Raw genomic sequence first — 24,248 nt, 5'->3', positions numbered from 1 at the left:
CAGCTCTGACAAACGTATGACTAAATTCCTACAATCCACGAGTTATAAAACTGAAATCATAAACCAGAAAGTGAAAGATTTGAGTTTGGAAAAATATGTTGTTTTTTTAAATTGGAGAACAGGGACAAACATTCAACCCACAAACAAGTTTTTTCTTTTGCATTTCCAGTGCTCCGAAGCAACCAGGAAAATTACAGATGTGATTTAATTAGTTTGCATTTAAAATCATTGAGTGCAATTTAATAAATTGAAGTACAATGAAATGCTTATACCTGATTTTAATAATTATATTAGTCATTTATTATTAAAGTGTCTCACAATAATATGTTTAATAAGGAAAGAAAAGGCTAAAATGACCACAAATTAAATGTAAAAATGTTTTGACACTTTCTGCTTTAACTGTAGAAATAACAGTAAAGAATTTCAATATTTAATTTGAGATGCATCAATACAAAACACCTGTTTCTACTGAAAAACAAGTCAGTGTACAATATTAATTCTCATCTGTAGAAAACCTAAGTGTCAGTTTGTTCAGGATAGTAAAAGGTTCCCTGCAGTTAAGATGCGTCGGCTTTGCTTTCCGAGAAAGTTCAAAACCTACAAAGTGCACACCATCACTTCTGGTACGCGCGTCACAATAAGGAAAAAAATCTTCATTACGGTGACTGTGTTGTTTTCACAATACAAACCGACTGAAATTACATTGAATGCAACGCATCAGTTCATTCATAAATAATCTGCAGCCTTCAGATCTCGCCGGGCGGCAATTGAGCTTCTTCAAACTCCCTTTTGAAGAGAGATAGTGGGAGAGGAAGGAGGCACATCTCCTAGGGTGGGGGGGGGGGGGGGGGGGGGGTATTAGATAAAAGAAGGTGCGATCACAGGAGTCTGTATGGAGGAAGGGGAGGACAAGTCTTCATCAGCACCAGCGGAGGGATCAGAGGTGAGCCGGGACGGTCTGCAGGGCGTCTGAGGTCGTACGGTGGACGTTCACATTCTGGTGAGAGGAAGGCAGACGTCAGACATCTGGTGCACACGTGCAAAGCTCTCGTTCACCAGAGTGACCGTTCGCACTCCGTCCACCCTCACGGTGCTTCTGCACTGTTTCCCTCCTCCACCTGTGTGGCTTCGTGTTGATCTGGGGGGAATCGGATTTGTTGACTCATGGCCGTCGAATATCATGAACTTTAAGTGTGTCGTCAACTGCTCACAAAGGTTTCCGGTCTTTTTAGAAATCCTATTTTTATTTCCAACAATATTATTTTCACTTCTTAACGTTACAACAGGCGTGAGCTTTGTGCTGCCCCCCCCCCCCCCGATTCCTGGCAGAAAAAGTGCAACATGGCACACTGAGCGTTTTGTTCAGGCTCATGAAAGGCCGCCGTTTGTTCTTCATCCCGGGCGGGAGTGTGTGCATGTGAATGAAGGAGAGGAGGGGGGGGGACTTTCTCTCTCCGGTTTGCACGGCTGAGTGAGACAGGAAGTGAACGTTTGATGTGAAGATAGTCAAGATACGAAGGAAACAGGCCAAGTTCAGAAGAACCATGGTCATGAAGCAGCTGCCAAGTTTTCTAAAATGAAGCACAAAAACGGTGTGGGGAGGATAAATTAAACGTTGGTTTGGAGTTTATTCAGACAGAAAACAGGAATACTTTTGACTGTGATCAGAAATATGAATAAACTATTTTATCGTCACAAGACCAAACACTTTTTTTTCATTTTCAGACATCCAAAGAAAACAATCTTGATTTTTATGTGCAAAATAGTCAAAAAAACAAAACAAACAAACATAAAAAAATGCACAACTTTGTTCTGTTGTGCCGCAGTACTAAAATTAGAATCTCAGATTTCTACCGGCACAAATAGAAAGAGGTGAAACTCCGACTAGCATTGTTAAATCACTTCAACAAACAGCATCAGTAAGAAAATAAACTACATGTAATCAATTTGTCTTCAGAAAAGACTTTCATTTCTTCACAGTGGGGAGTCCAGGATCAGTTAAAAAGAAAAAACAAAAACCATCTGATTTTTATTCATTCTCCGAAAATGGGAGAACATCCACGACACACGATCCGTGACAGGATTAATAATTGAAAATTAGAAACTGGATTCCAGTCAATTACCACCACCATCATCATCATGTCATCAGAGGAGAGAAAAAAACAAGCAAAGTGTAGATTTAATCAGATTGTGGAGGGAACATTGTGCGTCTGAAGGTTCAGGGTGTGGAACAGAGGGTACAAAAAAAAAAAAAGGGGGGGGGGGGGGGGTGTAGTGCCTCATTGGTGAGCTGGCACAGTTAGCAAAGCCTCCTCTGACATCCGCGACACTTCTACGTTCTGTTCGATGGAAAAACAAAGAGGGAGGAGGATTCACAACATGATGTCACATGGTCAACGGCACACGGCTGAGTTTCTTTCTGTAACACTGTTCAAGTTTATTATAGATCTTAAAGGAAAACTACATCAGCCCGTTTCCTCTGGAGGTATTACTGCTTCACGTGATCTGAACGTGTCACATTAATCAATTCATCATTATACTTGTCTCCAACCTCTTTAGAGGATCTGATGATCTACAAGATGAAAAAAACGCTGATGAGGCTTCAGGAATGATCTTTTATCTATCCCCGACTGAGAAGAGAATCAAATGCTCATTTTCAGGGCCACACACACACACACACACACACACACACACACACACACACACACACACACACACACACACACACACACACACACACACACACACACACACACACACACACACACACACACACACACACACACACACACACACACACACACACACACACACACACACACACACACACACACACACACACACACACACACACACACACACACACACACACACACACACACACACACACACACACACACACACACACACACACACACACACACACACACACACACACACACACACACACACACACCTTAAATGTTTTAATATCTTGTATAGAGTCATTTCCCAAAGGTGGGAGAATAGCTTATTTTCGCCACGCTCCGCGTCAAACAGAGTGGTCATTTCATTTTGAATGCACTTCCTGATTTCTTACATCTTTTCCTGCAAGTTAAGACGTTTTCAATTTGAAATGTCTGAGAAGTCAGAGATGTTTACCGTTCTGCCTCTGCTCCAAAATCCTTCTCTTCCGTTTTAAAAAAAACAGTTCCGATAAAATATTAAACACTTTAACTTAAATCAAGTCATGCTGGGAAAAGAAAACCGGCCTGCCCCCCCCCAGGTTCCCCCTGCAGTCGGTTCTGTTTGATCAAACGTAGCAGCTACTTCCTGGTTGTGAGAACGAGAACATGGGACCATGAATAGCAATAAGAGTATTAGTCACCGTTTAAACCTCTAATCCAAACATAGTGAGGCTGAAAAACCTGCTCTGGAGCGTTTCTGAAAAACCAACCCACAGGAGGAAAAATAGACATCTGTGTTGTTTTCTTTGGGAGCAAACTTACCTTGTGTGTCTGTTTGATGTGTGTTACTGTGTGTGTGTGTGTGCGTGTGTGTGTGTGTGTGTGTGTTGTGATGCCCACCTCGGGCCGCTCTCGGTGTGTGTTGACCGCGTCCACGTTCAGGCTGATGGACTCCACTTTGCATCCTGAGCAGACACGAGGTTTGTTAGGTTCAGTTTGACTGGTTGGAAACACTCACACAGAGCGAAGCGGTCCTACCGTAGGCCACCGGCGTGAGCTTCAGCACCGTGTGCAGCGGGCACTTCAGGTACGGCAGCTCCTCTGTGGAGACACACGTTCACATTATTAAAGACGGGGACACCTAAACCTGCTCAGCATGCGAGTCAGCTCGCATCTGGAGCGACTGTCAAACCCAGCAAACCTCTGGCCATTATATTAGAACTTTGTTTTTATATCCTCAGGTTTTTAAAACAAAAAGAATTGACTCAATCAGACAGGAGTGAAGCGCCACTCTGAGCGCGACGGAACTTTGTCACAATCATTTCACTCATTAAAGTAAAAGAGTCCCAACTAACCAACAGTCACCATGTTATTACTCACACTTTAAGCATTAGAAAAACTAATAGTGGGTCAAAGATTAATAGGGGGAATAAAGCTAAGTGATAAAAATAAAAGATGACGTATCACCAGACCGCCCCCTGCTGGTTGGCTGCAGTATGACTCATAAATGTCATTTCTGCGTTGTCATGAAGGACAGAAGTTTAATGAAAAGTCAAAGAACACATTCCCAGACAGTTTTTACCATTGGAAGTAATTGTTCATGATAATTGTTTTTTTTTTTAATTGATATTTTGTTGTTAACTGCTTATTTTGAAGTGATAAATGACATTAAAAACAAGGATCATCAGCGACACTCAAGTGTTGAAAAAGACAACTGAGTCAGAGTTCAAGTAGCCACCAGGGGGCGATGGAGCTATTTGGCTTCACTTGATGTTGTTCATGTTTCTTTCATGGTGGTGTGATGTGAAACATATACTAAATTGTTGTAAAAGAGCCAACGATGATACGACTCCGACGTGAACAAAGCTCAGCTCTGATCGACAGAAGATGTTGAAGCAGCTGGAGGCTGAACGCCACTGACCTGCTGTCTTGTCCAGGAAGTAGGCCAACAGGCAGCGCATGACGGCCTGGTGACAGATGACCAGCACGTTCTCCTGTCTCTCCAGCTCCATGATGACGGGCTCCAGCCGCTGCACCAGGTCCTCATAGGACTGCGTGTGACAACGTATTCAAAGGCCAGCATGAGACCAACATGGCAGCCATTAGAAAAAGCTCACCTGCAGATCAGAGGTCTGGCGCCATCGTTACCCGACATCCTGCTGAGTAATTGCTCTCATCTAAACAGAGGCCGATGTTTGCGCTCCGTGGAACGATCCATGCAAATCGTCTCGACAAACAGAACTGAGGACATCACCTCAGAGCGTTACACAAGCGGCCAGATAATGATCATATCCATCTTCCTACGTGAGACTAATGGAAAGGTAATGAGATGGACTAAAGGTGAGAGCAGGCCTGCAGTAAACCACCACAACACACACACATGCACACGTTCACTGTCTGATGTGAAGTCTTTGTTGACTGTGAGCTGGCGTCTGGCCAGAAAGTGCTGGTCCAGGCTGAGGCTCATTAGCAGAGAGTTGGTGGCCGACAGCCATGTGGACACAGTCTGATAATGTGTCTGCGGTGATGAGCAACAACAGAGGAGACCCACAGAGGAGACCCACAGAGGAGACCCACAGAGGAGACCCACAGAGGAGACCCACTTCAAACAGAGCTTCCCTGTTCCTGAAGGGGCTGCTTCACCATCACATTTAAACCCAGATACTGACCTCTCCTTTTGGGTAGCGGTAGCGGTATTTGTCCTGGTCCCTTAAGGCAAACTCCAGGGGGTAGTGGTCCTGGATCTCCTCGTACATCATCTCTTCACACACACCCTGAAAATGCACCACACACACACATACACAGGGACGGTTTAAACCTAAAAACGGCGCCGATACGATCCTGCTACACGCCGGCCAGAGAGAGCCTCACTCACAGCATCGATCTCGTTCAGGACCTTCCACTGTTCGTACGGCACGCTGAGCGCCTCGGCCGTCTGGATGGTTCTCTTCATCTGGCTGGTCCACACCTTCAGGTCGCTGATGCTCTGCGCCTCGATGAAGTGGCTCAGCTTCTTGGCAAACTGCGCAGAGGACTAAAAGGCTCAGGGAAAAGGGAAGGGTCTCCGCCGTGACGGTGCAGCCTCAGTGTGGCGAAGCATGTCGCACCTCTTTGCCCCTGGGCGTGAGGCCCGAGTCTCCTCCTATCCTGCCTTTCACGTTGAGCTCACTCTCTCCGTGGCGACACAGGTAGATGGAGCGCGGCGTGATGTGGATGTTCATGAGGTAGTAGACGATCCGGCTCTGGATGTGGTCCAGCACCCTGTTGACCAAGTACCGCTGACCCACGTCCATGATTTTGATGAAGGAGAGATCCCTGAGAGGGGACGGCACGCACAATAAGCCCACGTGTTCACCATCATTCACCAGAAATTAAGTATCGGCAGCGTCGGACATCAAACTTCAGCGTGAGGGAGGGGTGTATGTAGAGCGGAGGTTTCATCACAACATGCTGCGCTATGTATAGGAGCCGCATCATAACCCAACATTTCCCTGACTCCAGAAGTTATCCAGAACATGTTAAGAGTTTAGGGTCTTGACTTGCTGTATCGGCTCTCGCAAAACTAAAACGCTAAATAGAAACTTACTAAAAGTGCCACCTGAACTCATACAGCGGATTAGGCTTCATAAACATGAATTACTAACATTAACACACCTGGTTCCCTTCAGTCTCTTTATTGACTCCAGGGTTTGGTGAACATAACTCTAATTTATTGTAATCATGTCATCAGCCTTAGCAACAGACATCTTGCAGAAGACGGAGTGAACAGCAATAGTGTGTTGACAATAATGCTGATTCATCAATCCAACATTACAGATTAACTGGTGGCAGCAAGCCAGAACCATTAAAAATAAATAAATAAATAAATGAAGATCCAGTAAGAACGACTAAAAACAACAAATCAGCAGCTGCAGTGCTTCTGGTAGTGGAACCGCAGACGCACGTGATCAGGTCCCAGTCTGGGTCCAGCTGGATCTAAGAAGCTTGTGAAGGAGGTGAAAAGTGAACGCAGAAGCCTCGTCTCTGCTGGGTGTCGTCACAACGGCTCGTCGGTTTGAGTTTCCTCAGAGGTGATTATTACTTATTAACGTTTGTATTCTTGCGACTCTCCTCGGCTGCTTTCTGCGTCCTCAATCCAACAAACCCTCCACAGCAGCGGCGCCCTCACCTGTCCAGGACTTCATCCAGCGTCTCGTAGGAGTTTTCATAACACTTGATCCTCTCCATGAAATCTTGCACCGCCTCCTCCGAGTCGCAGTTGGTGTAGTCGGGGCTGCCCAGCTTCACTTGCTGGGGAGGAAGAGGAAGAGGAAGAGGAAGGGTGAGAGTCAGACAGACCGAAGCTCATTTTCTGTGAACTAATGAGACGCCAAGCAGCCACTCACCACGATGTTCTCCTGTATGACGTCCGGGTCCTCACACACTGACTCCACAAAGAAGGCCTGAGGGCAGACGGAGGGAAGGTCACTACAGCGTGTCGTTCTCACGTTCTACTGCTGGAGCCACGCCAGTTTACCTTGAAGCCATTCTGCTCTGCGAACTGGAGGATGGTCTCCCTCCTCTCCCGGGTGGTGTTTGTCGCGTCGAACACCTGAGGACACAGACGGAGCGGCGTTGAGAAGCCGTTGAGCACCCCCCCCCCCCCCCCCCCCCCCGGAGAAAACACCTTCCAACACATCTAACTCACCGCGACCTGGCCTCCCTCCTCGGTGAGGTACTGTCGCACGTCGTTCAACGCTGCCGAGGCACACTGTCTGTAAGGGTCACACACAAACCGCCATAAACATCACATGACAGGCGTTAAAACTAACTATTAGTAAGTAACTACAACCAGGCTCTACCTTCTAATCCTTAATCCCTCCTCATTGTCAGGACGGAAGAACTCAAATGATTTGTAGATCTTCACACACTCTCTTCTGTACTGTCCCACATTGAACTCTGTGGGGAAACAAACAGCTTGATCAGCACTTTATATATATATATATATACATATATATATATATATTTAGATTAAACAAAACTTTAACTAGTCGTACCTCTGGTGGGCACTCCGATCCAGTTCAGATAGCGGGTCAGCTTCTTGGAGATGTAGGTCTTTCCTCGGGCAGGTAGGCCCACAGTCACAATCAGGGTTGGACAGTTGGTCATACAAACTGTAAATACACACACACACACACACACACACACAGTGTAATCCTAGATAATGCTGCTTTTGTCTGTGGCGAAAGACAAAGGGAGACCAGTCTAGTTTGAGGGGGTCATGGTTGAGACATCTGGAGGAAAGTTTCCACACTGTGTGCACAGATGTCTGGGTCAGGGAGCGTGGCGCGAGGACACAAACGTTGGTCTTTGTGGGTCTCCATCTTTACACACGGACCGAGTCGGACCACAAATTCAGAAACACAACTTCGCGACACGGCGTGCTTCTCCCCACACAGACTCACGACTCTGACCGTGTTTCGGCATCATGTGGATTCTTACATAACCCGGAGGACCGGGCTGCAGCGACAATAAGACCCTAATGCCGGCGGGATTAGCGCGAATCACTCGTGGGCTTCCTGCGCCGCGCGGTAACGTCAAAAAGCCGCACGCGGAAGCGGCGTGCCGTCGTCATCATCACGCACCTTTTCTTTGAGCAATGTGTTTCTCGGGGAGGCCGTTCTTGTACGGCATCCAGATCTTCTTCAGGGGGTTTTGCGTGAGCTCCCGCGGGTTCGGCGGGGCTTTGTTGTCCTCCATGCCGTCCTTCGGGGAGCCCGAGGCGGCTGAGGCAACACGAGCGCACGGCTTTTTCCCGTGATGCTGCTCTGAAGGTGACCGGTGCTTCATCGGCGCGGCTCTCCCGGGATGGAGGCAGTCCTTCAGACACTCTCTCTCTCGCTCTCTCTCTCTCTCGTCCTCTCTCTCTCCCTCTCGCGCGGTCACGTGCTCCCCTCTTGCCACGGCGGAGAAAACGACGCGAGAGCGTATAGACGACAGCGCGAGCGCAATTTTTTTTTTCTTAAAGCCGTATTACACGTCTGATGCGCGCACACAAAAACATGTGAACTTTACAGTTTTTCTTTGTCGTGGTGCAAAGTACATGTTACGAACATGTCTATATTTTCTAAAAACCAAACAATTACTGTCCAAGATTGCTAAAATCTCAACGTAAAATCAATTTCAATGCAACCATCTTGTGTAAAATACAGTAAAATGTATTTACAAAATACATTGTGCATGTTTTTACAATTTCACCCTGACAGCATGGCTTTAAGACTAGTTTGTTAGCAATGAGGTAGCGAGTGTTCATGACAGCATCACCAATATCTCAGTGTTGCGTTGTGTCTGCTATTCTTAAGGGATTTGTGAAAAAAAAACATTTTTTCTTTGAAATCTTTACAAATTGCCTGCCTTGCTGGGCCAGGTTGGAGCCGTTTGGGGTCTGGTTTTGGCCCACGGGCCTTATGTATGACACTGCTGATCTAGAGTTTCAGAATCTACATCCATTCAAAATCTACAGATCCCTTCAAAATCTAGGGATCAGTGTAAGCCTTTGACCAGAACTACAATTTTCTTAAAATTTTTCAGAAAACAATCTTTTTTTTTTTTATGAAATGGAAGGTATAACTTAACTTTTCTTTCTCCATTTATCTATTCCTAAATCTTCGACACAACTTTATTCATTTCAGGATGGCGAGGCAGTGGAGCTGAGCCTTCTGATTATGGTTGAAGGCCACATATACTCTGGGCAGGTCACCACCCCATCATGGGACAAACACTCACATTCACACCAAGCTGCAATGTAGGGTCACTGATTAACAGGGTCACGTGCAAGGTTTTTCTTTTTTTTGTGTTGTTTTTCTTTTCTTTTTTTTTTACCTGTGAGAGGAAACTGGAGAAGCTACTCAGGAAAAAGAACAAAACATGCAAGGCACCAGGTGAAGATGGATATCCACACAAATAAAATACATTTTCATCACTGAATTTTCCAAAGTTTCTCCAAAAAGCATTGGAGAAAAATTATAATTATAATATAAGTGTAAGAAGATCATATATTTTTTTACTATGGCGCTCAACATCCATTGTGAGACTTAAGCTGAGAGAAGGATGGGGATGGTCAATATGGTTTAAGTTCTGTGAGGGTGTAAACTAGTGATGGAAATTACAACTCATTTTGTCATAATTACCATGTCTTTTCTTTTGGCTCAAGAAAAATATTAAATTCTTTTGCTACTTCGCCAATGCAAAAAGAAAAGAGAAAAAAACTTGTATTGTGTGAAAAGAATGAGCCAGCTCCGTCCCTTAACTTCAAAGAACTGGCTTTAAGAGCTATTTAATTCCCGACTGACACACCACTACTTCTAATCCTCGGTTCACTGAGTTGTTCAGCAATATTTGAAAGCGCCTTCAAAAAAGAAACTTGGAAAAAATTTTCTTTGCAACTGGATGGCAGTGAGACGCCTCCTAAAGTTTACAATCATGTTGTTGCAGCTTCTTGTAAGACGAGTCTATAAATGTCTTTGAAGTGAGGAGATCAGTTGCTAAAGTTTTGCTTTAAAAATTAAAGAATCTGTGCTGTTGTGAAACCTGCACTCATCTTTCTCGAGAGAGCTTTAGAATACTGCAGCCTGTTGTAACTGTCTGAGGCAAACTCATGCGCAAAGCCAGGCTTGTTTTAGAAAACTATTTTGCAACCATCTTCAGTCATTGAGCAGATTTGGAGCCAAAAATATTTGGACGGGAAAAGTCTGAACCGAAATTACCAAGCAAACCACAAGAATCACAAACCAAGTAGATACAATCTGAGGAAGTTAACAGAGATGCGGGGCGTCACTTTCTCATTCATGCACTTGCAAAGAAGCTGCACAGGACAATGGACCACAAAAGTATTCACTGCGATGAACATTCATTGATTTTGAGATCTTGCTGATTGTACAATGTACCAAAAACAGGCCTTTTTTTCTCACAGCAGATCTGGAGGTGTAAATAAAGGTGATCAATGATTAATGGACGGTTTCTTTATGGCTGCTTCAGTTTCAAGGCTGTGCTGACTGAGTGTCACGATGACGGCTTCCTGAGAAACCAGACAGACTATTGTTTACATTATGAGGAAGACTTCTCATGATATGTTTTCTGGATTTGTTTTTGTTTGTCTTGGTTTCTCATTAACAAAGGCCTTCTGTAATTTTTTTCAAATTGTCCATTATTAGCAAACACTGTCCACAAGATGTCACCATTACACAGATTCTCTCTCTCTCTCTCTCTCTCTCTCTCTCTCTCTCTCTCTCTCTCTCTCTCTCTCTGAGCTTATCCTCAGTAACATTTGCATGTGTGAAAGTAACAAATCAGAAACACTCACATTACTGTCAAAACTTTTGGTTACTTTCACTTTGTCCTTATATGTTTGCATTTATGTAATTACACTCACATGAAGGGTACAATTTACACCATTTAATCTATTTCAGTACTTCAGAAAATATTAATTGCTGCAGAGTACTTCCAAAATTTGAATTAACATTTAAACATTTTTAGTCTAAATGTCTGTAGACAATGAGTTTATTGTTTTACAGGGATAACAAATCTTACTTTGTGTTTAATTTGTATACAAAACACATCTTATGGTAATTTTGTTTCTCAAACGTATTATGATACAGGTATAGTGACAATGCACTTAAATGCAGTTAAAAAGTAACCAATTGCTGAGTTTTTCAGAAAAGCACTTTGTCCTTGTAGTTGAGAAACAGTAGTACCTGGGTACAACTTTTTGTTCCTCTTTCCACTTGTGGTCAGGGGAGTTTTCTCCTTTCCACTGTTTACCTGCTCATGTTGAAATCGTTGTTTTTTTCTGTATATTTGTGAAATGTTGAGCATCTTAATGCTGCTTTGCTGGAATTGGCAAGATCCTATTTTAAAAAATATCAGATGAAAATGAAATTATTTAAAAAAATAATAATAAATAACGGTGATATAAGCACATTAAAACAACAATGTGTGCATTGAGCAGAGGACAGCAGGTGAGCCGAATGCAAACAGCCCTGCGGGGACCACAGAGATTACCGCAGTACATGCCTCATTAACACAGCCACAACAGAATCTGACCGACAGAGAGACGGGGCCTTCACACAGTGGGTGTGTTCCACATGTTGGGAAGTGAGTGCACCTTGTCTGTCCATCTGTTTATCTGATGCACTGATTATGTGAAGCTTGACTTGGTATTGCAGCAACAGGAGCTGCGACCTAAATATGGCGAGATGGAGGTTTTCTAATTAAATAGCTCTTGTGCTCTCTCTCTCTCTCTCTCTCTCTCAAACTCCCTGGCTGCACCTAACAGATATAATGTGTGTCAGGTTCATCAGGTCCACCAAGAAATGGCTCAGAAACAAGAAGGTGTCTGAGAGTTTCAGCTGGGAGAGTAAACAGACGAATAGTCTTGACTGATAGTCAGATAACACGGATAGTTTATGCCATCGCTCTGGAAGTTGAGTTGGGTTGTTATTTTATGGGCCTGTTTGAGAACACTTACACTAAGTCCATCATATCTTCTCTGAACAGGAAACAAACCCAGCTCCTCCCTTTGCTCCTCCTCCGTCCAGCAGCTGCCAGGCTCTGATTGCAACTCGCTGCCTTTCGCTTGTGCCACACTGGACAAGTCATATCCCAATATAGCAATGCAGGTTAACGTTACACCGGCCAGTAAATCAGCTTTTACTACACAGAGACTCAGATCAGTGTAGTGCAAAAACACCTCCTGCATGTAGAGAATGACATGACAGGCCAATCAGAAGTGAAAACAAGCCTCCAGAGGAGATGATCTGCACTAATATATCTGCTTGTTGTAATTAGTGTTACTGTCCAGAAACTCCAGTTACCCGCCTGCCTGCTCATCTTCTAAGTTACAATAAATCCTCAGTTGTCACAAACAAAGACATCTGACTGTCACATCCCACCACAGCCGCCTGTTGTCTCTATGTGGGGCAAAGGTCTCCAACACGCAGTCACGCTCACCATCCACTCTTGTTTACGTCTCGAAGAGTCGCTCGACCTGCCCACTGCCTCCGCCTGCTCTTTTATTTTTATCTTTTTTTTTTTTTTTTTTTAAAAGCCAAAGCCTGCGCAATTTAAAAGCAAAAGAGGCGAACGGTTTGAAGCGACGTCTCTTACCCGTTCTGTCCGGGTTGTGAGTGGGCTTGGAGCGGCTGGAGCAGCCCCTCATTCTGCGTCTGTCTGATGGCGCGCGGTGCGTACGTGCGTCTCCAACAGCAGCAGCAGCAGCAGCAGCAGCCTGCACACAGTCACACAGCCTTACGGATGCTCACTGTACACACACCCCTTTGCCTTTATGCGTGTGTGTGTGTGTGTGTGTGTGTGTGTGTGTGTGTGTGTGTGTGTGTGTGTGTGTGTGTGTGTGTGTGCTTTTGACTAAAAGGGATGTGATAAAGTGTCAGCCTACCTGCCCTCCTCCTGCTCCACACCCACCCACCCTTTGACATGAGGGCAATGTCCCCACCAGTCCTCACACACATGCACATGACATTCATGCTGGATACTTAAAAGTTGACTCACAGCAACTTACTCAAAGTTGTCACAGTTCCTGTGAATTCACATCCATTCAATCTTGCAATTGTATAGTGATCACAATATATTGATTTGTACTTCACTTGTTAAATATACAAATAACGCAAAGCATGTTTCTTTACGTTGCAGTGTAAGTTAAAACAAACAACGACAAAAGAAAACGAACATAAAAAAGATAAAAACTTCAAGCGCCATCGAGTTGTTGTGTTAGAAGTTGACACAATAAGTATTAACACAGATTTTTAGTCACAGAAAATATTGACTGACATAGATGGAGATTTAACTTGGTGTGTGTCAGTGCATGAAATGACTGGGGAATAATGCTTTTAAAAAATGTGGGGGAAAAGAGATTCAGCAAAAGACATGGTGATGTCCAGAAAATTAGGATTTTATTCAAATCCTGATTGAAATAAACCGATGGAAGATAAAACTGTCAAATTTCATTTCATGACTTAGCCATGGGTGCAACATAAAAGACAATTGCTTTTCAAGGAGATTTGCCAAAACATAAATGCATATGCCTCCTATATGTCACAACACATAACTCAGGTAAGTTTCAAGATTTTCCAGGAACTGTTCACCTCACTGAACTTGTTTTTTTTTCTTCTTTTTTCAGTAAAGCTAATGAAGATTTCCTTCTCCACTCTAAAATATTCCAGGATTACTCACTTAAAAAAATTGCATCACCAAGGATTGTTAATAACCATTGCACAACAATCAACAGAAGAGATGTCAAACTGGAAGCAGGATCTTTTTAAATACTTCTTAAAAGTGCGAACTGACAGAGTTGTACATCCATTTTCTCTGACAAAAGGCTGTTAAATGTTCTTTTCATGTGTCAGAATGTGTCATCTGTGTGTAATCGTGACCGTAAGCATTACACAAAAAATTCCCAAGATAACTGTGACGGTTTCCTGAGGATAGCTCCACCAGTCGTGGGAAAAGTGCAACAAAAGCCACAAAAATATCCCACAGAGATCCGTCAAGCAAAGACGGAGATGTAATGGGAAGCCGATGGAGAACAGTGAGACCGTTGCGATGGTAGAAACAGTATGAAATGTTTTAAATATCGTCCATTTTGAAATCATTTATGAAGATAAGTATATTTGGCTGGTCAGTGGAGACACAAACAGTCACTGTGCTGCCAGAACTGTGACCCTCTGGAGATAATATAGGCGTCATGTGACCTGCCTGTGAGGACTTGAGGCTATTTCTGGATCAGTGATGGTTCCCGCTCCGGCAGCTCTGTGTTAATGATGACACTAATTGTCAAGTGGGACCTTTGACTGCACACCAGTAAAACAATGAGACGGTCTTGGAGATTAAATGTTTATTAAAAATTGGATGTAAAGACCGCTATAAGGCACCTGTTGATGTCTGGCAGGAACGGTGAAACCAAAACATCCAGAAAGGGGACAGGCAGGGCTTCGGTTTGCACGACACCGGGGCCAAGGAACAGTTGAAGGTCACATTTCTTCCTACTGACCTTCCCACATTCCACCTTAAAGGCCACGATCAAGCCCACCACCCGACGGCACCCCGCCCTCCTCCACTTCACACCCAGGCCTCGGGCACAACGTGTGGGATACTCGTCAGACCTGTCTTACCGATTTCTATCACTTCGCCTAACTTAGTGCAGACCTTTTGGAGACGACGTCAGGAGTCCATGTTGTGCTGATCTGGATGTGTTTCACAGGATGAGATGAAAACATCTCTACATTCATGTTGACAGGAATGAAAGGACCTCCCACAGCCTGCTGGGTAATCTGCGAGCTTTAGGGAAGTTGAACACAAATCTAACAGGTAAAACATCCAAACAATGTTCACACTCATGCTTCACCTATCAGGAAATGAGTGCACCCCGACACTGAATTGATCCAGTGTTGAATCTACGTGGAAGTTTCAGTTACAAGCTCCCTGAAAAATGATGAATGACACATTCCAGTGGCTGAAGTGCAGAGCTGAGTAAAGCTGACCTCAGCTTGACCCTGACCTCTGACCTCTAACCTGACAACACTGGTGGATGCAGGTCTGCTATTTTAATGTCACTGCTAAGCTCACCCGGTGTTTGCAAACCGGCGCTGGAGGAAGACTATCGAGTTTTGTGAAGCAAATCTTGAAGCAAGTGTTTGAGACACTGCAATGTCCACATCATGTCGGTGATACACCATGACTGGGCTTGTTGCACACAAAGAAAAAAAATATTCTCGCCCATGCCATGCGGTGACGAAATGTTTGCAACATGCAATAAGATTCCACCCCAAATGCTTTCAGACTTGTTTTAATGTTTGTTTTTGTCCCTAAAAGAAGAGCTGACGCTCCAGTCATGGCCGACCCTGTACACTTGCAGCATTACGATTCGCTTCCTCTTAATCCACTGCGTGAATGTTACAGGAGGATCCATGTGATCGAAGTGGGGGAAAGGTTCTTACCATATAATCTAAACATAATAATGCTGACCTTTTGCAGGCGAAGTCAGATAGCTGTATCCCAAATAGCCCCCTCCACTGCAGCTATTCATAGCGAACTCAGAAAGCCCGAGCAAGGCGGCAACAAAAACAATGGCTCCGCGGGAAAACAACCCATTTTCACTTTACTACGACTCCAAAAAGTTGGATTGAAGCTGTTCTTATAACGTGCTCTGCCAAGCACATGTATGGACATGGCTTTGTTGTGTTGCTCTGGTCGTATTGTTAAGGGGAACTGCAGCCTCTATTTACTGGAAACACTTTACTCAACCCCTATCAACACCCGAGGAATTTCTCAAGCAAAATGACACAACTCATGCACCGAGCACAACTGTTGCCTCACAGCCGCTTGCATGAAGCACCTTGTCTGGAAACCTGGAGCTGCGGCGACACAGAACACTGCATTTCACAGTGGCTGAGAGTTTCATTGTCTTTGTTTTTCAGATAAAAGAAAAAAAAAAAATCTCCCTGAGGCTGAATCATGAGTCATTACAGAGGTTTCACTTTATTAAACGAGACAGCCGGTGTCCGACTTTGCCTTCATCCTGAATAGAAGGCAGCTAAAGAAAGACATTTTTAAGACAACACAGGTGATAATCAGTGTTCTGGTTTCACAGTCTGTCCACAGGTGATTTAATTTTTTCTGTATGTGTGTGTGCGTGTGTGTGTGTGTGTGTGTGTGTGTGTGTGTGTGTGTGTGTGTGTGTGTGTGTGTGTGTGTGTGTGTGTGTGTGTGTGTGTGTGTCTGTGTGTGTGTGATCTGCACACATATGCATAGTTGCAAAAAGGCAACCTCTTGAAACAAGTGTTCAAATACACAATATGTCACTACAAATACTTCATGTCTGCACTGTGCTTACAAACAGGGGAACTCTACAATGTACATACAAACATAAAAAGAGTTACAAACAGGGCAGACGTGTTGGATTCTGCCAGAAAAAAGGGTGACGGCATGTGTTGATATGATATGTCCTATAAACGTCCAGCTGTCACGCTGCTGTTCCTAAATTGTCCTTTCAGTTCAGTCTCGTAAGAGTCCAAAGCAGCTCGCTAAACTTAGTATAACTTTTCCTTCCTGCCCCGAGCTTCTGTCCCACCTGGATTTAGCCTCACTGGCTCTGGCAGACCGTGGAGCCGCCTTTGCCCCCCGCGGCAGCCTTCTTGCGCCTCTTGTTGAGCAGAGGGTTGCTGGACGTGTCGAGGTCTTTTATCTTCACCTGGTCATAGTCTACGCGCATGGTGGCCAAGGCACTGGTCATCTCCTCCTATAGGGAGTGAAGAGAGTCACAGAGCAGAAAATCAGGTTGAGCAGAGCGTCAGTGACTTAGCAGTTTCAAAATGAAGCTTCCTTCTTGATACTAAACAAACAGGATTTATAACACCCAGCTACATGTTTACAAGCTGAGCCTGGGCGGCTGCAACAAGTAACACGTTAATCTAATTGGACTCTGAAAAAAATCATTTAAGAGAAGCTTTGTCGCAGAATTTAAAACTCCCAATTTGGAAGTTTAGTTTAGATCAAACACATTTTTGCCTTTGTTTTTCTGAATTAATTAAATATAGCATGAAAACATGAACCAAATCTTTTGACACCATATTCGACTTGGCCTTTGTTTCTAAATCATGCATTGACTGAACTTCCATCAATTTACCAGTTCTCCAACAGGCAAAGAATTACATAGAAATATATTTAAATAATATGATTCATCTAATAACTTTTGCACAGCGGAAAAAGTTTGAATGTTGAAGGTGTGAGTGGCTGATGTTGCACAAAGCAGGAGTTCAATGCCCTTTTCAATGCTTCCTCCTTCTTTGTAATACATGGCACCATGTGGTAAGTTCGTATCCTATTTTCTTTTCTTTCTTTTTTTTTTGTTCAAGAGTGCAATCAGACATTTTTGCACAACCCAGCTCGGACCATTGCAGAACCAAACAGAGCTCATTGTGTGCCTATCATTTTAGAGAATGCTCCTTTCACGGCCTTATCTCCTCAGACGATTGGTTCCTTCAGCGGCAGTGAAGGAACGTGTCTTTCTACTCATCATTTGCAGCCACTGAAGGCGTGTGGGGAAATGTCCACTCATCAGGGAAGTTCAACCCCACAGTGACTTGATGTCAGCAAACAATGTTCTAATTTCCTCGTTTTATCCAGAGAGAAAAGTGGCACCTCCTTTATGTCCTGGTTTGAGTGGATTGATTGTTAAACTGAACTAAATGTGATCACATATACCCCCTGGTGGCGATCAGAGGAACCTCATTGGTTTAATCAAGGCATTTCAATTTGGGTCCCCCTGTGCTTGTGTTGGTTTTCTTCCAGTACACTGTTTATTTCCCCACCGTTCAAAATCATTAGTTACTGGTTGTTTGGTGATGATGACTTGTAGGTGTGAATGTGAGTGTGTGTGACTGTTGATGATGGATTGGTGACCTGTCCAGTTTGTACCCTTCCTTCACTCATTATTGTTCCCTGGAACCCTGAATGGGATAATAGAAGATAGGCGATCAATAAATGTGATCAGCTGCCACTCAAACATTTCTCTGTGTCCTGAATGATAGCATGTCCATGTTATCACATGTAGTAAAATGATTCACCTTTTTAGTCACATTCACTCGTCCAGACACCGGTGCTGACAGCTGCCATGCAACGTGAACGACATAAGGAAGGGGCAGGACGAGGGATCGATCTCAGGATTGGAAGGTGACTTGCTCTAATAACTAAGCCAGGGGTGTCAATCACCTTTTAGTTCAGGGGCCACATACAGCACAATTTTATTTTGAGGTGGCCGCACAGGTATAGTCGTGCCATAATAATCTTTGAAATGAAACTTTGATTATGTGTTTTTTCCGCTGTGGTTCAGAGTATACGTGATGAAAATGTCAATATTTTCACAAAACCGAAACAATTACTCCTGAATATTACTACAATCTGAACATAGAGCCAATTTTAATGATATTTTCTGGTGCAAAATACAGTGAAATGTCCAAAATACTTCTACTAAAGGTGTTGCATCATAGATGTTTTTACAAACATACTTTTACGGCATGGCTTTGAGGCTCGTTTGATAGCAACAAGGGAGCTATCTTTCATGGCACCATCACTGATATCTCAGCTCTGGTCTCAGTATTGTGTTGTGTCTGCTGCTCTTCAGAAATTTGTTTAAAAAAAACCAACGTTTTCTTTGAAATTTTGACCATTTTGTGTCATACTTATGGCCCACAGGCCTTAAGTATGACACCTCTGAACTAAGCCATCCTATCTCAGGCTGAGCTTCGATACGAGACACAGGTTCACAAAATGAATGAATATTGTAAGCGTTCTCATTACACAAGTATTTTGTATTTTCCTCCCACAAGATATCAAAAGTTGGGACAACTGACTATTCCTCAGTGAACGCCTCCAATCGTGTCTGCAATACCAAAATGTAACCGGAGGAGGGCAGTGTTGTCACGCCTCTCACCTTCACATCTTCCCACAGTTCTCTGTCCTCAGTCAGGACCCTGGTGGTATGGAGGGGAGTAGAGGGGACCATCATGGACTGCTGCAGAGAGCACAGATACACACATGCAGGTCAAAACAAGCAGGGAGCAGCGTAATGAACATATACTGACAACAGGTACTGACATTGATCCAGGGGTGGTTCGTGAACTGAGTGATGGTCATTCTCTCGTTCGGGTCCGTCTTCAGGAGCTGGTGGATCAGATCCTTTGCTGGGGGAATAAACATAATTACATTAACAGCAGCCAGACACAAATATTGTGTCTTGTGAAGCTTCTCCGGGTCTCAGGGACAGACTGGCCTACTTAGACAACTTAGACAACAAATAGGATTATGTGAGAGGGAGAGAGAGAGAGAAGTGAGAGAGTGAGTGAAAAAACACATTTATCACAAGGAAACATATACTGTCATTGCTGGTTCACATGAGGACACCAGCTGGTTGTTTTCTGAGATATTTGTAAGATGTTTAGGCAGCATCACCTGCTGTTGATTTTATGAATGTAAAAGGAAAGAAAACAACTTCTTCCCAAAACAATCTAACGTGGAGGAGATATCCATTTAAGGTGAGTGAATAAAGATGATCAGACCCAGAAAGAAAGATAGAAATTGTTTGGAGAAAAAGAGACTAATATTTCCCAGCATGCAAGAAATCATGGTAGCTCAGTTTTAAATGCACAGTGGAACTAATATTAATTTATAATCAAACACCTTACTTTTTCCCTGTTTAAGGTAAAAGTAATAAAGTACATACAACAAAGACCAACTAAAAGCTATAAAAAAAATAGACGACAATAGACTTCATATGAGTCAACAGTTAAAGGATATAGGCTAAAAAGATAAATGCTTCCATGTAAATCATAGTAGCTGATGAACCTGTTCCAGCTTCTCAAAAGAAGTCAAATAATAGTTTTGCTTTGAGCTTAAAACTGCGCGTTGCATGAGGAAAGGGATGTGTGTGTGTGTGTGTGTGTGTGAGAGTGTGTGTGTGAGTGTGTGGGTGCGTGCGTGTGTCGTAAACCTTCGCATTCAGAGTTAGACCAACAAAGACGTTTAACATTTAATATTTTTCATGCAACTAAATTTTCACGAAAAGAAAACTAAATATTCACATTGAGGAAGTTTCGTTAAATTACTTCACAGGGGAAAATTGTGTCGCCACTCTTTGAAGACAAAGGGACTCCGTGTCCTTGAGCAAGACACTGAACCCCAAACTGCTCCCATTGGAGTGACAGCGCTTTGCATGGCCGCAGCCGGCATTGTTGTGTGAATGTGTGTGAATGTGTGTGAATGTGATGAATGATGTAAAGCGCTTTGGGGCCGCTCACTCAATTGAAAAGTGCTATATAAGTGAAGTTCATTTACCATTTATATATAATTACAATCTCTATGGTTACAGCCACCTCTGTCAGTTGTTAAACTAGAAACATGGGAGCCATAATCAATCACAGAAATGGAACTACAATGGTGAAAACATCTCTGTATGCAGAGATTAAACCGTACCACTAATACTTAATGAATAAAGGCTAAATTTGTTTAAATTTTACATCAAATCTATTACACTGATATAATCTACATATTGGAGTGAATTTTCCTTCAATCATTCCGCTAACCTTTTGTTAGAGTTAATATACTTTTGCGGGCCAAATTAGAGCCTCTTGTGTGACGGCTTTAGCCCACAGGTCTTGTGTCTGACACCCCCAGTGTAGAAGTATTACATGTCATGATATTTTTCAGACGCGTATGTCTTGTACTGCAGAGATGGGGAGTGATAAAGTCACTAATCTTGCGATAGATGATTTGTTATACCACTTCTGAACAGCAAGCCACCACTATCACCACCACCCCCAGTGAAGTGTAGGAAAAAGAAAGACATGTACAGCAGTGACGCAGTGACTCAAGGGTTTTTTGTTCCAGCAGCAGGAGGAAGGTGTGATAGGGGGGGAACTTCACTCTAAGGCAGAAGCAAACTTAGGCTGAAGAGCCTCAATCCGTTTGGGATGTAATTAACCATTTTCACGACGCGTGCCTTTAAAAAGTGTCCTCACCTTCCTGTGACACCTCTGCCCACTCCGGATTAGGGAATTCATATTGACCCATCCTGATCCTCCTCTTCATCCCTGGAGAAATGGCCTGGCCCGTGTTGGAGTAAAATGGAGGGAAGCCACACAGACTGAGAAGACAAACATGATTCACCTTCATACACCATTCGTGGGGATTGAATACACATTAGAGAGGATGCTCATGTTGCCCTCCACCCAACCACCCAACTGGTACTCACAGGATGTACATGATGACGCCCAGCGACCACATGTCACATGACTTGTCATACTTCTCCGGACCTAAAACCTCAGGAGCTTATCAACACACACACACACACACACACACACACACACACACACACACACACACACACACACACACACACACACACACACACACACACACACACACACACACACACACACACACACACACACACACACACACACACACACACAGGACAACATACAAATGGAGATTAGGAGTGTGCCACACAGGAACAAAATGACTCAGCAACCATGGCTTCCTTCCTTTCAAAACCTCTGTTAAACCTGAGAGCTCAGCTTTAGACAGATGATCCATGTGGATAAGTAACCTACCCACATAGTATGGCGTATAACAGGGGGTCTGCAGAGGGTTGTGTAGTGTAGTTTCCTTAGCAAAGCCGAAGTCTGTCAGTTTGAGGACTGCATTTCTGTCTTTCGTGGTGTACAGCAGGTTCTCTGGCTGCAGAGGAAGTCAGAACAATGTTTTAATGAACTGATCCCACTGCTCATGACGGGGCTCCTGGCTCCAGCTCAGTACCTTGATGTCTCTGTGTGCAATGTCGATCTTGTGGAGAAACTCGATGGCCGTGCCGATGTCCCTCATGATCTCAGATGCCTCTGGGAAGAAACACAACAAGACACTCTCTCAAACCAGAAACGATTCCAGTATTGTAGAATAACAGGTGCAAAATCAAAGACAGTAAAATAATGGCAGTCAAATCAAGTTGACATTAGAAGTTTAAACCTCAAATAATTTCTTTATCATCCCAATAATGTCCTCTTACTGGATTCACTTTGCCACTGCTCAACTTGTTTGAGGGCTTTAAAAAAACTTGGACCTATGTCCTCTAAATATCTGCTTCCTTCACATTTCCTCAAGTGTCTGAAAGAACTGAAGCCGGACACTGAGCTCTGTTGTGTCTGTGTTTGTGTTGTCATGGTTCACCTCGCAGTCCGTCCTACACCAGTGCTCACCTTTCTCAATGAAGGCCTGGTCTCCTCTGGCTTGGATCCTGTTGAACAGCTCTCCTCCCTCCATGCTGCACAAACACACGGCGTAGAAAGTCAGATGTCGTGCAATACATTAGAATGTTTATATGAAACACAATAGCAACCCATCCAGGCGTGAGCTACTGTATCCTTCAAATTCTGAAAATCCTCATGAACATAATTTTCCCTCTGAACAGCTGAAAGATGGTTTGTAAGAAGGACTGTTTGGCCAGCAAATAACTTTTAACATGTACAGCTTACTCACTAAGAATGAAAACATGCAAAAGAATAGAAATAAGTCACTGACTGAGATAAATCCATTCATTTAAATCTGAATTCCAAAAAATGTGCGAAGAACAGAAATAACAACAGATTCTTTAATCTTTTACATAGGATTCATTTTAGAAATGAACACAGCTCACATCCATTTTCTGAATTTTAAGCATATACAATAATCATGTGGGACAACAAAAATATTACTTGGAGTTTTTTTTATGTAACTATTGAATACCGTTTTTTTTTAATGTTATTAATCGTCCACATGTTGAAAAAGCAGCATTAACGAAAGCCACATTAGTCTGGAGAGCTCACACCTGGAGCCCGACTGGAGGAAACTAAATGCAGATCATAGTCACATAAGTCCATAATACTAGAATAACAGAAACAAACAATACTCATTCAGTTGTTTCAGAAGAGACAGAAACTAAACACAGAAACCAACAATGATGAACTGAAACAGGAGTCAGGAAGCTTTATGACCAAAACAGCCATTTCTGTCACTTTCCACGAAAACAAATTTATCTGGAGCCGCAAAACACAAATGCGGCCAACCCAGCGCAAGGTTTGATTTATAGTTTTGATATATGAACATTTTTTGTTATTTCTTTGGTCAGGTAGGTCTTTTTAAAAGCTGTTTCCCCCCCCCCCATGTGTTGTGGTTTTATCTATTTCCTCCTGTTTTAGCCATTTGTCTTTTTTTTAAAAGCCCCTTTTTAACCAAAAGTCATAGTATAATTTTGTGAAAGCTTCAGGGAGCCTCATGCGGCTCCAGAGCCGCAGGTTGCAGACCTCTGAACTCAGACCTTTATACACACAGCAGGAGGTTTGGCTCGACGGGACGCAGGTGGACATAACGAAGGCTAATACAGCTAATGCATATGGTGAACCATGGCGAGAAAAACATGACACACTAGAAATCCCAGAGGGATTCAACTGGGCCTAACGTGGCCCCTGTTTGTTGACACCATTGATCTTCACTGTGTTTCATACTGCAGTGCAGAGAAGGAGGAGAGAGACGAGAAATCCTCGACTCAGTGAGACAAGAGGAACAGAGAAACACAGGAAAGCTCCTAAAGAAAACATGGAGAGTATTAACGCTAACGTGACTCATGATCACACTACATTCAACAGTGCTGTCGCCGCTAAGTTACCTTCGTATGATTTGTACTCGGAGACACTTGATCAATATCTTCCATCGAAGGTTCAGAGACAGTAATCACTGTGTGTTGACTCAGACGCGGGGGCTTCCTGCTCCTCTCTTTCATAACTACGTAGCGCCTCGTAATCGCCAATACCAGAAAATTTCCCTCCCGTTCCTCAGAAGAAATGTACTGGTTGCAGAATGGAGGTGCTTTCGTGTGCTTTCGGTAAGAGCCTACGTTGTGTGATTCACAGATGAATAGATAGCTGGGAGAGAAATGTGAGCATGGCTGAGTGCTGAATGACTGGCGTCCTCTTTTGACCCTCGTTCACACAGGAAGCAACA

General features: G+C 43.5%; 2 protein-coding genes across 5 annotated transcripts in view; both read right to left on the bottom strand.

Annotated features, from left to right (window-relative positions):
• Positions 1-81: 81 nt before the first annotated feature.
• On the bottom strand, positions 82-13,060 carry pfkfb4a (6-phosphofructo-2-kinase/fructose-2,6-biphosphatase 4a). Of its 4 annotated transcripts, none has more exons than XM_080461606.1 (14): positions 12,810-13,055; positions 7,703-7,819; positions 7,508-7,604; positions 7,354-7,420; positions 7,183-7,257; positions 7,052-7,108; positions 6,835-6,956; positions 5,774-5,981; positions 5,542-5,688; positions 5,336-5,440; positions 4,588-4,717; positions 3,705-3,767; positions 3,567-3,631; positions 82-997 (listed from the first exon to the last, which is right to left on the bottom strand). In XM_080461606.1, the coding sequence occupies exons 1-14, from the start codon at positions 12,859-12,861 to the stop codon at positions 938-940; spliced, it is 1,365 nt and encodes a 454-aa protein (XP_080317732.1). In that variant the 5' UTR covers positions 12,862-13,055; the 3' UTR covers positions 82-937. The 4 variants fall into 4 exon arrangements, with proteins under 4 accessions (XP_080317732.1, XP_080317730.1, XP_080317731.1 ...); XM_080461604.1 differs by lacking the exon at positions 12,810-13,055 and adding an exon at positions 8,291-8,587; XM_080461605.1 differs by lacking the exon at positions 82-997 and adding an exon at positions 1,596-2,339 and having other exon boundaries at positions 12,810-13,060.
• Positions 13,061-14,540: 1,480 nt separating this feature from the next.
• Positions 14,541-24,248, bottom strand: part of mapkapk3 (MAPK activated protein kinase 3) — a 16,440-nt gene continuing 6,732 nt past the window's right edge. Inside the window, exons 3-10 of the mRNA XM_080461620.1 lie at positions 22,469-22,533; positions 22,032-22,111; positions 21,827-21,953; positions 21,466-21,541; positions 21,233-21,357; positions 19,314-19,399; positions 19,150-19,230; positions 14,541-16,956 (exon numbers count right to left, since the gene is read on the bottom strand). Of these exons, the coding sequence (XP_080317746.1) occupies positions 16,801-16,956; positions 19,150-19,230; positions 19,314-19,399; positions 21,233-21,357; positions 21,466-21,541; positions 21,827-21,953; positions 22,032-22,111; positions 22,469-22,533 (796 nt within the window). The 3' untranslated portion in view covers positions 14,541-16,800. The remainder of the gene's footprint in view (positions 16,957-19,149; positions 19,231-19,313; positions 19,400-21,232; positions 21,358-21,465; positions 21,542-21,826; positions 21,954-22,031; positions 22,112-22,468; positions 22,534-24,248) is intronic.

The sequence above is a fragment of the Lipophrys pholis genome (assembly GCF_963383615.2).
Source record: "Lipophrys pholis genome assembly, chromosome: 4".
Taxonomy (NCBI): domain Eukaryota; kingdom Metazoa; phylum Chordata; class Actinopteri; order Blenniiformes; family Blenniidae; genus Lipophrys; species Lipophrys pholis.
The sequence above is the reverse complement of the archived record's forward strand: the minus strand, read 5'-3'. Positions and strand labels throughout refer to the sequence as shown.